Source organism: Eptatretus burgeri, chromosome 3, assembly GCF_056783735.1.
Source record: "Eptatretus burgeri isolate ZD-2024b chromosome 3, Ebu_testis_v1, whole genome shotgun sequence".
In the NCBI taxonomy this organism is placed as follows: domain Eukaryota; kingdom Metazoa; phylum Chordata; class Myxini; order Myxiniformes; family Myxinidae; genus Eptatretus; species Eptatretus burgeri.
In genome coordinates, this window is record NC_140963.1 from 99777413 (window position 1) to 99792143 (window position 14731).

Below are 14731 nucleotides of genomic sequence, written 5' to 3' on the forward strand. Positions count from 1 at the left end.
TTGAATCGCTTCCACTGGACTATTGAAATGATTTCATAATAATCCTTGGTTATCCTTGGACCCACTCTGGCTAGCAACTCGTCGAACATCGCTGGAGGCATTCGCAGGAAGTTCATGGAGGATGCATGGTCCTCGTTCCGGAGTTCCACCATGAGCTGGTCATATATGCCGTAATGGCGTCGCCTCCCGATCCATGGTCTGACCCAGTTCCTTCTCCTCCATTCACGTCTTCTTCTCCCGGCTCTATTGGCACGCAACTGGTGCAATGTCAACTCGATGAGGTCATGTTGATGTTCGAGGACAGGTAGGTATTGTCGTCTCAGCCTTGCCGTATCCTCCACCTCTAGGAATGACATCAACATGTACTCACCACGAAGTCTAAAAAAAAGATGGGTTACTCCTGCGAAGGCCCTTTTTATAAACCAATTCCCCAAATCGCTGTGAATACGTCATTCTAAGTCAGCTGTTTGTTAGAAACGTGTTCAGTAAGTTCTGTGGTCGTCATGAAGACGTCTAATACTTCTACATACGTATTTGTTTGTAGGACATGCTCTACAACTAATTCCCCAGCACGTTACTCGTAGATTATAAATAAGTCGCGGGTTCCCTAAACATTACTTTGATGTGTTTCGATACATGAGAAACTTTCTAGTAGCGCGTTGCGAGCTGTGAACAACGTTCGTGTAGCGTGCTTATAAAACGTTACCTAGAGTTTATGAATAAGTTTCGGGTATGCAAATGTTACCTCAACGTGTTTCCACATATGAGTAACATATAAATAACGTGTGTCAACGATCGCATAACGTGCCTAAACCTTAAGGCCAGCATAGCGGAACGTGCGAGCCAAACGCCGAGTACGTCGTAAAATTTTAAGCATACGAATAGTTGAGAAAAACCACAAAGTTCAACGATTAAAGCCAGCGTACTATGACTTATGGCATTGTTTTTCAGCGTGCTCTTAATGTATACAAAACCTACGCATAATGTATTCGACGTGTGCCAGCGTATTAGGCAAATTTTTCATAAATCGGCATAGGTTGGCTAAATTGTCAAGGTGTGACAGCCCCTTTATTCATTAAATATGATGTCAACAGTGCTGAGAGAGTTATAGTTCTTTTCTCCAACATTATTTTTGGTGGGGGAGGGGGGGGGTTGGAAATCACTTAAAACACGTAAAAATGCAAAAACAAAATCGAAATTTTGTTGAAAAAAATTTGCAAAAATGTTTTTTTCTCGAACAATTTTAATTTTTTTGGGGGGGGGTTGGAAATCACTTAAAACATGTAGAAACGCAATTTTTTTTTTCTTTTTGGGGGGGGGGTAACAATTTTTTTAGGGGGGGGTAGAAAACCACTTAAAACATGTAGAAATGCAAAAAAAAAATTCTCTAAAAACTTTTTTGGGGGGGGGTAACAATTTTTTTTGGGGGGGATTGGAAATCACTTAAAACATGTGGAAATGCAAAAAAAAAAATTCTCTTACAATTTTTTTGGGGGGTAACAATTTTTTTTTGGGGGGGGGGGGTTGGAAATCACTTAAAACATGTAGAAATGCAAAAAAAAAAAAAATTCTCTATTTTTTTGGGGGGGTAAAAAAAAAAAATTTGGGGGGGGGGGGTTGCAAATCACTTAAAATATGAAGAAATGCAAAAAAAAAATTTTCTCTAACAATTTTTTTTGGGGGGGGGGGACCAAGTCCAAAATTTAATGGCATGATCCTTGGACCATACCTAACCCCCCACCAAGTTTCGTCGAAATCCGTCGAGGAGTTTTTCGTAATACTGTTCACAAACAAACAAACAAACAAACAAGCAGTCATAGACTGGTACTTACGAAATCGTCAACTTGACCTCTGACCTTGTCTAATAAAAGCTGTCTCTCGAGAAGGTAGCGACGCAAACCAAAAGTTTCTACGTTGTTTCTGTACCAAACCAACAAAAATAGAATGTTTTGGATGTTTGACCTCACTGTGACCTTGACATTTGACCGATTTTGACCAAAATATAATCAGCGCTAGCCACCACCCTCCTGAATCATGTGGTGTAATTTGACATTGGTAGCTTCTTCCGTTCGCGAGTTATCATGCCTACAAACAAACACACAAACAGAGGACAGAAGTGATCAATATACTTCCGAAATCTTTCGATTTCGTAAGTAACAAAGAGACAGACAGACAGGGATGAAAACATAACCTTCTTCTATCTTTGGTGGCAGAGTGAATAAAACTGTGCAAAAGCCATGCCTGGGCTATTGGAAATCAACCTGTCCAGCCGACTGGAACAACATGGGGTATTTTATATTGATCTCAATGCTAGAGCATCATGTAGCTCTTTCATATTTTAAATCATAGCAATCACGTGTACTTCTTGCTCAGAAAACGATTTAACAATGGCAGCCTTGTCACCTGACTGCCAAAAAAAAAATAAAAAATCCACAAAAAACTATCATTACTGCCACACGAACTGATCCATTTCCCAAGATGTGCCTTAAATCCGAAAAATTGATGTTTAATTTCCCAAGAAGGTGATTTCCATTGTGGCAACTGCCGCTACTAAGTTGCATTAAATGCACATTAACTAAGAACACCAACAGAGATTAGTGTGGTTGTTTTCCCATAATCTCTGCTATTGTGAGGCAATGCCGTCTTCGCCTTGCACGTCATGTGATGCACCATGAAGAAACAGCAAAGAAAGTCCTACTCTGGAGGCCTGAGGAACCCTGGAGAAGGGGGCATCCACTCACAACCCTTTGCGGCATCATCAAGGAGGATACCAGCCTGAGAGGCATTGATTTCTTCAACACGATGTCCAATCGTGAACACTGGAAAAATTTCATGTCACCATATTAAGTGGATGTCATAAGAAGAACAACTAAAAACATCCTGGAAATGCTAATGTTTACACTTTCCATGTCAGGAATTATGGATCGTGCAAACCTTGGGTTTTCTGCTCCAACTCCTGAGAAAATATAGTATTTTGATTTGTTTTCATACTTTTGTGTGACCCCAATTTTGCCACTCTTTTATGAAACTGGCAGAGTACCCGCCCTACGGGCGATCTTGTTCTAAGCATGCAACACGTTCTTCTGACGCATACCTTTATTTGGGAGGTGTATAGGCAACTGACAGCTCTGTAGAGGCCAAAAAAACAACAACTGGGTTACATGTGAGAAACAAAAACATACCTACTGCTTATAATTCAAAACACGTCATTGCACTGGAAAATGTGGGGATAGGAATACAGTACTGTAAATGGAGGAGACTTGTAATACCCTCCCCCACCTGGAGGAGGTGCTTCACGATACACATTTACATAGCTAATTTGCATCCCCCCTGTCCCCCCCTCCCCAAGACCACTGGCAAAGATAAAAACACCCCTATACACTAATTGGGGTCTTGCTGATCCTATGTAACAAGTTTGGATGTAATCTGCTCAGAATTGTAGGAGGATTAGCGCGAGAAACAAACAAACACACAAACACCAGTCCGTGAATTATAGTAAGGATACAAAAGTATCCTTTATTAGACCACACACCACACACTACCATATAATGAAGGTGCTGGGTGTAGCCATTTGTGCAGTAGGAATTCACGACCATGCCAATAAAGGCCTTGACCATGTAAAGATGCAGTTTCTAAAGAGGTGATGTGTGATCTTACCGAAATCATCCAGAATGACATCATGGTAATGTAGCTCAGGTAAATGCTTTGATGCCAAGGCTGTCCGCAGATGCCTGTTCCCCTCCAGCTCCTGCCAAACTGCAAATTGGATATAATCAGAGGTTAAACAGAGAGGAAAAATGGTTACATGACCAAATATTATTCCTGTTCTCACGAAAAAATATTTACCTGGACATAAAATGGGGGTTAGAAACATGTCATCAAGTGTGGCATGATGCCGTGACAAATATCTGCTAATTCTAGGACACCAACCGAGCCACAAAAATGTACGAGTCCAAAGCTCTGGAATTTAAGGCACAAATTAAATAAGCAAAATCGGTTCATAGTGATGCCATGATGGGTCTTGTACTTTAATAGGAGTGCTCTAGCTCCAGTATAATGCCTCCATATACCTAAATTGTTTCGACTTAAAAAAGAACTCATTACCTAAAGAAGGCGGCCAACACCAGATCGGTTCAGTACTCGACCTTAGAGAACAATGGCACCACACCTTGACCGTTTTTTTGCATGCATAGCGATATGAAATCTATAAAGAATGACACTAGGGGGTGCCAAAGTATTATATTGTAAAATATAGAAGATAACCCGGTATAGCAAATGAAAGAGTGCTTGTACGACTTCATATAATGCTCATGTTGAGCAATTTCCTTTCAAATTTGAGGCAAAGACCAAAAGCAACACGATGAACCATATTCCGACAATGGAGTAGGGGATTTGGCCCATCATGCCTGTGCCACATCTATACCGATTGAATTTATCAACATATTTGTATGCACTAGTGACAATCTTATGATTAACTGAATCTAGCTTAATATCCATCTCCTAATTATAATTAACTTCCATATCTCATTTAATCGCCAGGCAGGGAAGTTTCCAGGATGATGAAGCATAATGGCTCGGTTGTTTTGAGGGATATGGAGGAATGTTGGGATAAATGGCTATGTCAACACCTGATTGACACCATGCTCTGGATACAATGCTCTTTGCAAGCACTGCATCAGAATGACAGTTTTCGTCAGATTTCCACTCTACAGGGAAACAATTCTATGAAACAGCTTAGACGAGAGCTTGCTCCCAAAATGAGAGAGCATGCTATCCCTCAGCTCACAACAACCAGCCTTTCACAACACTGCATATATTCATGCAAACTTATCCCATATAATTCAAAAATCGGGCTCAACTCGCCCGAGTCTCAAAGATTTTATGTCGTCTGGTGTATTCATGGAAACCAGTGGGCCCGTTGATGCAATGGACAAAATTTTCCTTGGTCTTCACAGCCTTGTTGCATACCTGCCTGCTGAACTGCTTGAGCATTAGCTTGAATATCACTAAGTCCAGATGTGCTTGGGCTTGAGTGGGGATTATACATTCTTTATTATTATTATAGCAAAATGATATTATGCTTAATACTGTTGTTAATAGTATTATGATTAATTCGTAGATGCTTTGTCACAATGTTATCATTGTTTTTGTTCTTTCTTTTGTAATTGAAATGCCATGCGACGGTGGAAGGATGTATTAAGCTGCTCCATGCACCTGAACATGGTGTGCGTTTAAAACATGGGAAATATTTTTGTGTTTTTCGTCGTTAATTGGGCCTGATGAACTCAGGAGATCATGCTGATAATTTCGGTGTATCACACTCCACATGAAAATGGTCCAGTAAAACTCAAAAGAAAAAAATACATACCACACACACACACACACACACACACACACACACACACACACACACACACACACACACACACACACACACACCCACACACACACACACACACACACACACACACACACACACACACACACATACACACACACACACACACACACACACACACTTATAGCATATATATGTACATGCATACATACTGTACACAACATTGTCTCTCTCTGTTTGTCTGTCTGTCTGTCTCTCTCTGGCTTTGTGCCTCATGCACAGTCACATCATTTAAGTTACAAACTCCAAACTCAGGGTACCAATACAAAATTTTGTGTGAGGTGGTAACATAGGCTCTGTGGCTGCGGCCTCATGTGGGGATGTGTGCATGTGTGTATGTGTGTGTGTGTGTGTGTGTGTGTGTGTGTGTGTGTGTGTGTGTGTGTGTATGTGTGTGTGTGTGTGTGTGTGTGGGGGGGGGGGGGAACGTAAATTCTCTATGTAAATGTGTACCGTGCAACACCACCTGGTAGTGGTGGCAGGGGGTGTTGCAATTTCCTTTTTTACCTGGGTAACGCTGAGTTTAAAGCATACCCGCATGGGTAAATTTGTACTCCCCCCCTCCCCCCCAAAAAAACAACAAACGGAAGGGCCTGTCAAAGCCTGTCATCTTGTGTGACATTTATAGTGGGAAGGGACATCAGGACAGATGGGGGGGGGCAAAGGGGGGTGGAGAGCGCAAGTGGGAGGATGAGGACAGGGAGGGATTGAAGCATTCCATGCACGGCTAAATTTGTCTTCCTTTTCTTCTCCTTCGCACCCAAAAACGTTTGACAAACAGGACGAATAATTGGTTCATCAGCGAAGTGACAAGTAGGCTCTGCTGGTCAGTTACAAATTATCAGTTGTCAAAATATCAAAAATATCTGCACACAATAAACACAGTATAAACTTTGAAATAAATTCACGATAGTTACACACATATTCATTCACAATAATATGTTGTGAAAGCAAATATCTTTATCTTATTTGACAAAAATTAAGCAAAAAAGGGTTGGTGCATGGAGATGATCTAAACAGTTATGCGGGGAGTTACCTTGTAGGAATGAGATACAATTATGCAAGACATGACTCAGGTTTTTTTATTCTTCCAATATACAAGTTCAGTACAATACATATAATTAGCAAGGAAAATATAAAAATAATAACAATAAAAATAACTACATTATTTGACAGCACATTACACCTCATACAAAATTTCAATGAGCTTTACAAGAAAAGTTACAAGCTGTGTAAGCATGCAATTCCTTTAAGTGTACAGTTAAAATTAAATTTCTTACAAAGAACTATAATATCCCATAACACAGCAACGTCAACAAATTATACATGAAGAATGAATTACAATATTATTTATATATATATATATATATATATATATATATATATATATATATATATATATATATATATATATATATTGTTACGGTTGTGGAAATTCACAGAACACCATTCAGGCTTCTCAGAGATCAGTTATGTCAATAAGTACGGGTTCAGATAGATTTCCCCACCGAAGTCTAAAGGAAATTATTCGTGTAACCGGGCTGTGTTCTTTGAGGTAGTGTTTTTCTTTTGCTATCTTTATTTTGGACCAACCGCTTCACAACAACCACCTTCTCCACAACCGCCTTCACAACAACCACCTTCTCCACCAACCACATCTCAACTTCCACAACCACCTTCTCCACAACCGCCTTCACAACAACCACCTTCTCCACCAACCGTATCTCAACCACAGCCACCTTCTCCACAACCGCCTTCACAACAACCTTCTCCACAACCGCTCTCACAACAACCACCTTCACCACAACGACATCTCCTCGCCATCTCCTAAACCACATCTCCTCACAACATAACCAACAACAAACAGCATCGCCTCACCTTCATCTCCATTGCGCCAACATCTTTGCGCCAGCCAGGGCTTCATAATGAAGGCACCTATGACATCATAATAAAAACACATTCCCCATGAGGAGTACTTGCTATGTGCCAAGTTTAATTTTTTTCCTTGTTGCAGTTTCAGAGATAAAGGTCCAAAGTTTTTTTTTCCCGTTTTTCTAACATGGCTGCCACACCACATGACCGATGGCATCATAATCATCATGAGAACATTCCACATGAGTAGTCGCACCAATGGTGAAAATTTCGTCTCAATCCAACAAGCGATTGCAGAGAAAACACCAAAGTTCTGTGGAGACAAACAAACAAGGAAACAAACACACAGACAGACAGACAAACAACGTAAATTCTGAAATCCGAAGGATTCCGGCAATTAACAAACAAACAAATAGACCCAAATGCAATACCCTCTCCTTCGGTGAGGGTACCTACAATGGTACTCGGTAGAACGCATATCTCCACTCGTCTGAAGTGTACGTTTTGTATCCCAATGATAGGCCGGATCTGCATCCGGACTTGAACCAAAATCAAATCAGCTTGTTCTTGTCACCTACCCATCCTGTCCACCAAGTTTCATCCGAATCAGTCCACAACATTTTGAAATATCGTTTGAAGCTGAATATCATGTTGGCCTAATTGTTTTTTTTTATTCTCGTATCCAGATTCAGATCTGGATCTCCCCGAAAATCGAATCAATTTGTCCTTGTCACACCCCCAACCTGCCCATGAAGTTTCGTCTGAATCCATCCATAACGTTTTGAGATATCCTGCTCACAGGCAAACAAATACACCAACAAGCCAGTAGGCGGACATGGGTAGTCGATCAAGTCGAATTTAGTCGTTTTTCAGCCGTTACTAGCCAACAAAAGCATCCATAGCAACGGTTCTTTCTCACACAAAACTAGGACATACCATGAACCTACCATACCAGTTTCATGTATATCTGACTCATAGTCTCTGAGATATAACGAACTTCGTTTTTTTTATTGTTTTCGACCAGGGTTCATTCAAAGTCTATCTTCTCTGACAGTTTTCACAGGATCCGGCTGGAAATTTTTGACAATATGGCTGAATGTACTACCCACAGTTGCTCATGGACCGATTTTTGATTTTCGAAAAAATTAATTTTTTAGCATTTTTCAAAAATTTCAAAGGTCTGTTGCTCGGCAACGGATGGGTCCATAGCAACGGTTCTCATTTGCACACAACTAGGTCATGGTATGAACCTACCAACCAAGTTTCATCAAAATCAGACACTTTCTCTTAGAGATATTCACAATTAACCGTTTTTGAAATGTTCGACATGTACTCGCCCAAAACCTATCCCCTCCTACAAATATTTTTTGTTCGGGCTGCAAATTGGTATGAAGGGAGCGAGATATATTGCGCACAGAATTCTAAGCTTCGATTTTTCGATTTATTTATTTTTGATTTTTTTCGATTTTTTTGACCACTTTAAAGGGCCGTTGCTCTGCTGTTGTTAGGGCCCGGGGTCCTATATTCGAAAGCACACGATTCCCAGAAATATTGGTCCGACCTACCAAATTTCATTGGAATCGGTTGAGTGGTTTAGCCCCAAGGCTTGACCAAAGTTTCATGGACAGACAGATGGAAATGTCCAGAATAAGGGTGCTCTAAGAGCAGCCAATATATAAATGTCGGTTTGTAGATGGATGGGTACAAAGGCACACGTTGTGAAATGGCAATTGCCAACTTGCGATGCTGCTTATCCCTGCACAGAAGGCAGGAAATCCCAGGAATCGATTTTTGTTAACTTGAGAATGGATTAACAGATTTAGATAAAACCAACAAGCCAGTGGATCAGGGAACTACCAGGAAGGTTTGTGATGCAAACAAAAAAACAAAAAAAGGATGGTGTCTGTACGCATCGGTACATGGGAACAATGGGAAACTGTAAACGCCAACTTGCGACGCTGGTTATCCCAGCACAGAGCGCAGGATCTCCCAGGAATCCTCTTTTTTTCTTGCCCCATAGATTAGTCATCGTCAGTGAAGCAAGAGTTCTTACATGACAGTATATCCAATAAGAACTGAAATAACATTTCAAACATGGGAAGTTAGGATGCAGTCTTAAATAAGCGAGTTCATTTTTATGGGCGTTAAACTGGGCGTCCCGACTGCCAGCATTAGTTGGTGGATGCTAAATATTCCACAGTGTCCTTCACAAAGGGTTGGCGAGCTATCGCCAGCACTATAAACAAATTACATATTTGTACCCTCACCGGTAGAGGGCACTACGTCAGCGGCACACACCATCAGATAATGATGCCATTAGCAGTCATGTGCTGCAAATAAAAGAAGTTGATTCTTTAAATTATCAACAATTTGAACAATTGTAATTGATTCTGGAAGGGCGTTTCAAAGCTTTGTGAGCGACATACACAAATGTGTGTTCTCTAGATGTTTTTATTCATTTAGATATTGGTGTTACTAGCTGTTCATTTGATTCCCAGAGGGATTTTACTGGACAGTAGGGAGTGAAGAGATCAGCGAGGAAAGGAGAGCACCATTTAATTCAATGACCTAAATGTTAATGGGAGTCTCTTACGTTCAATTATATAAGGAATGGGGAGCTAGTTTAGATTAATAAGGACAGAGGTGATGTAATTGTGCTTTTTGGAAGGAGATACCAGATGAGCAAGTGCATTTTGAATTTATTGTAACTTGGAGATGTATTTGTCTGGGAGATTGATAAGAAGACAATTCCAATTATCAAGAAGTGAAGTGACATGCACTAAATTTGCTGTGGTGCATTTGTCCAGACACTTGCGAATCTGTCTTAGTTTGTGTACAAGGGCATAGGACGCATTTATACAAATAATGTTGATGTGAGCTTGCATACCAAGATGCCTGTCAAAATTCACTCAAGATCAAGGACAGCAGACGTCGGCTATAACACTAAAAGGTTGCCGGCACATATGTTGCAGATATCGTCACTCACTCCAGTTCGTGATACGTGAATAAACTCCATTTTATCATCATTCAGAGTCAAGTAGATCCCGACAATCCAGCTTTTTATCTCGCCAATGCTGCTCTCCAGTTTCCCAACTGTTTCAACCCTGTTACCAGGTTTAATTGTAATGTAAAGTTGTGTCATCAGCATACATTACACAGGATAATATCTTATACAGGGGTGCAATAACAAACAAATAGAAAACGACCGATGACAGATCCCTAAGGAAAATCCCAGTCCAGCGTAAAAGGATTAAAGTGTTTGTCTACTATAACCACGGTCTGTTGCCTCCTGCAAACAAATGAGGAGAACCAATTTAGCACCGAGTCTCTCATTCCAAATACATTATTCTGACCCATAAATAAAGGAAATTCGTTTACAATACAGTATTAAATGCAGATGAAAAGTTCAAAGTACAAGAATAGCTTCACTTTGGCCATCAAGGGTGTCCACTCATTCCACAAAGCCCGCAACAAGTGTTTCCACTCTCGGGTGTGCCAGAAAACAACATCTGTTGGAACTTCAGAATGAACTTTCAAACTTGTCTCTTAGTAAAACTTGGTGGCATCTTGTTAAATCTGTCTCTGGAGTATGCTCCTCCTTTATCCCTTCCCTCCCTCCACATGGCATCACAGCTTACGATCGGCTCACGAGAAGGCCCCGAATGCCTCAATTCTGTGTTTGCTTTCAAATATTATGTCCCCAATGGCTTGCACTCTCTACCACCATTCCCCAGTCGGAACCAACTGCTCCTGGACTGTATATTTTGCACCTGAGAATGTGGAGAAGTTTGTGGCAACCCTCGATAATGATTCTGCAACCAGAGTGGATGACATCAGCTCACTTGTCTTAAAAAAAAAATATATATATAAATATATATATATATATATATATATATATATATATATATATATACAGTATATACATACGAATAAATGTCAATATGAGTGTGTGTGTGCGTGCATGCGTGCGTGTCAGTGAGTCTCCTCCACACTCCAAAACCATAAAACCTCACAGCCTGAAACTTTGCATGCGAACGAAGAAAAACTTCAAGGAAGTGCGTGACTGAAAATTGGGTGTTTATGTTAATTAAAACACCCCTTATGAAGATAATCAATGGCCTTACTTAATTATATCCTTCATCAGGCGATCCTCGGCCACCTCGCTCTCTGGGGTCTTAAAACGTTTCCTGGGTAACCTCGCTGGGGACGAAGCCGCCATGTTTTTTGGCCTGCTCAACCATGCCTTGACTTGGAAAAGGCTGCAAAGATTTCTTCATGAGAAACTTTGTTTTTTCACTTTCCTCAAACATATTATCAAATGCCTGTTCATCATAGCTACAAATTGCTGTATACATCGCTTTTGTAAGTGTTATAGTTTTCAAATTAGGAGCTTGGAGCAATTTCATGCATTAAATGATACGATTTTCCACGATCTACTCTCACGGACTAATTCAAGTGTCTCATCGAAATATTATTTCGGTTTTGAGGATTGGATATCGTCCGGAATAAGTGTCGAAATCTATTGTGAAATTTGATAATTTAAGGAAATAACGAGTCTCATAACTAAGCCAATATACTTATTTACTCGACGCAAGCAAGATTTTGTTCCCTCCTTCTCCGTACATACATAAGAAAATATGAAATTTCCAAACCATGAAACTTCTCTTTTTCTACTCTTTGGAGAATTATATAGAGGGAATAAAAGACTTAGGAATTATTAACTAGCCAAAAAATTATTAACTAGCCAAAACTAAGCCAAAATTAACAGGCTTCATTAAGCTATATGATTTAATGCATTCGCTGTGAGACCTCACGCTCTGCCCCCAGAGGGAACGCCAATCCATCGCATCTGCCAGACCTGTGTCTATATTTTTTCAGAGGTTTTGCGAGATGCTCTGCAGGGAATCAAAGTAGATTTAGTAAAAACACAACGGACGTTAAAAAAAAGTTATAACGTTTACGTGGACCCCGATCCAATATCCCACGTGACACACGCACAGATGAACAGGCAAAATGGCAGATTTATATATTCATTTTATTTCAATAACTGCTGTGTGTGAAGTGAAGACCGGCTTTAAAATTAAATCCATATTTCATGGAATGCAGCGACAGCCTGGCCAACCACTCGTGATCACCAATTTAATTGGAGTGCAAAAGCCACTTGCTGAGCGCCCATTGTCGAAAGCGGTACCGCGCTATGTCATTCTGAGTGAGTGGTTCATGCTCCGTAACCCTGAGCGAGTGGTTCATGCTCCGTCACCCTGAGCGAGTCGATTGTGCAATGTCACCCTGAGTGAGTGGTTCATGCTCCGTAACCCTGAGCGAGTGGTTCATACTCCGTCACCCTGAGCGAGTCGATTGTGCTATGCCACCCTGAGTGAGTGGTTTGTGCTCCATCACCCTGAGCGAGTCGATAGTGCTATGTCACCCTGAGCGAGTGGTTTGTGCTCCGTCACCCTGAGCGAGTGGTTTGTGCTCCATCACCCTGAGCGAGTGGTTCGTGCTCCATCACCCTGAGCGAGTCAATTGTGTTCTGTCACCCTGAGTGAGTGGTTCATGCTCCGTAACCCTGACCGAGTGGTTTGTGCTCCTTCACTCTGAGTGAGTGGTTCATCCTCCTTTACCCAGAGTGAGTGGATCGTGCTCCGTCTCCCTGAGTGAGTGGTTCGTGCTCCATTACCCTGAGCGAGTGGTTCGTGCTCCATCACACTGAGCGAGTTGTGAAATAACACCCATTTTTCCGAGCCGTTTCCTGTATTAACTGTTTTCTAAATTACTGAGCCAAACAATTTTCCCACCCGTCACATGCAGATGTTTATAAAGATTAATGTTTGTGAACATATCCCTGAAATACCCATATAAATGCAACATTGTTTTTCGGTGAAAGCTACTCAAGATTTCTGGGTTGTGTACAGTAAGTACTGAAGTGGGTAATCATACTGATTCCAACCTGCGGATTCCCGAAAAATTGCTGATGTCGGCGAAGCGTGCGTGCATGCATGCGCGTGTGTGTGTTTCATTAAGCATAATATATTCTCTCCACTAACACCCCTACCTCCACATCTCTATCTTTTTCTTTTTGTCCCATTATTGATCTATCCCTCCCCAATACAGTGCAGCACCATCTTCCCACATGTCCTCTCTCACTTTCCGTCTCTGTCTCTGTCTCTGTCTCTGTCTCTGTCTCTGTCTCTCTGTCTCTCTGTCTCTCTGTCTCTCTGTCTCTCTGTCTCTCTGTCTCTCTGTCTCTCTGTCTCTCTGTCTCTCTGTCTCTCTGTCTCTCTCTCTCTCTCTCTCTCTCTCTCTCTCTCTCTCTCTCTCTCACTCTCTCTCTCTCTCTCTCTCTCTCTCTCTCTCTCTCTCTCTCTCTCTCAAAATATCAGGACGGTGTTTAAGTCTGGACAGTGCTTATGTCTGGCCGGTGTTTCACTCCGGACGTGTTCGCGTGGTGTTTGACTCCGGATGCATCCAGGCAGTGTTTGTCTCCAGACGGGAATTTGTCTCTGGACCGAGTTTATCATATGACTGCTAGAAGATGAATTTCAGATATTATTTTGTTTCCATCTTCACCGTTATTCAATGCAGAATCATTTTGATGAAACAGCACGAATCATAATTAATGATCCCTCACACATCTACCTTCCCATCCTCTCACGTCACACTGTCTTCCCTTCTCCCACCCCTCCTAGCTCCCCACCTCTCCTTGATCCCCACCCCTCCTCGCTCCCCTCCCTCCTCTCTCCATTCCCCTCCACCTCTTCACTCTCCCCGCTCTCTCTCCCCCACCCCTTTCTCCCTATTCCCCCCTCTTTTTCTCCCTCCCCCCTTTTGTATTACTGTCAGCAAAGCGATGGGTGGTTTTGTTATAGTAATATATAAGGCTCTTTCTAACCACTGATTCACTGACTGACTCACTGACTGAATGATATATAAGATCGGTACCTTCCGGGTGATGTAGAAAGCTGAAATTTTATGTGCCAATGGACATCGAAGCCAGTGCATTGGAAACAAAAACACAGAATCGTCGGATAACATCCATAAATGAAAAAAGTAAATAAATGAAAAATAAATGAAAAAGAATGCAGGTGAGTGACCCGAGGCAATGGGGAAACATGGTAATTTTGTGGGCCGACAGACATCGAAGCCGATACACCAGGAAAAATTACAATACTGTCTGAAAGCATTTGTAAATGAAAATATAAATAAATGAAAAGATAAAGGAAAATAAATAAATGAAAAATCAAATGCAGGTGAGCGACCCGAGACAATGGGGAAACACGGTTCGTATGCTTACACATGTAAGCACACCCCCTCCCCCCCCCCCCCCGGTACATATATATATATATATATATATATATATATATATATACATGTAGAAATGTACATACATATATTTATATATGTAAATATTTATATTTTTTTGTACATTGCCACGGGGGTGGCCGGCCCAGGTTACCACCC

The 14731-nt window shown here is 41.2% G+C and overlaps 1 protein-coding gene across 10 annotated transcripts in view; it reads right to left on the minus strand.

Annotated features, from left to right (window-relative positions):
• Positions 1-14731, minus strand: part of LOC147030532 (inactive dipeptidyl peptidase 10-like) — a 780352-nt gene that overhangs the window by 39448 nt on the left and 726173 nt on the right. For all 10 annotated transcript variants that reach the window (XR_015056434.1, XR_015056435.1, XM_085874668.1 and 7 more), the window contains one exon: positions 3658-3756. Coding sequence is in view for 8 of the 10 variants with exons in the window: in XM_085874668.1 (XP_085730794.1) it covers positions 3658-3756 (99 nt within the window). In the remaining 2 variants the exon portion in view is untranslated. The remainder of the gene's footprint in view (positions 1-3657; positions 3757-14731) is intronic.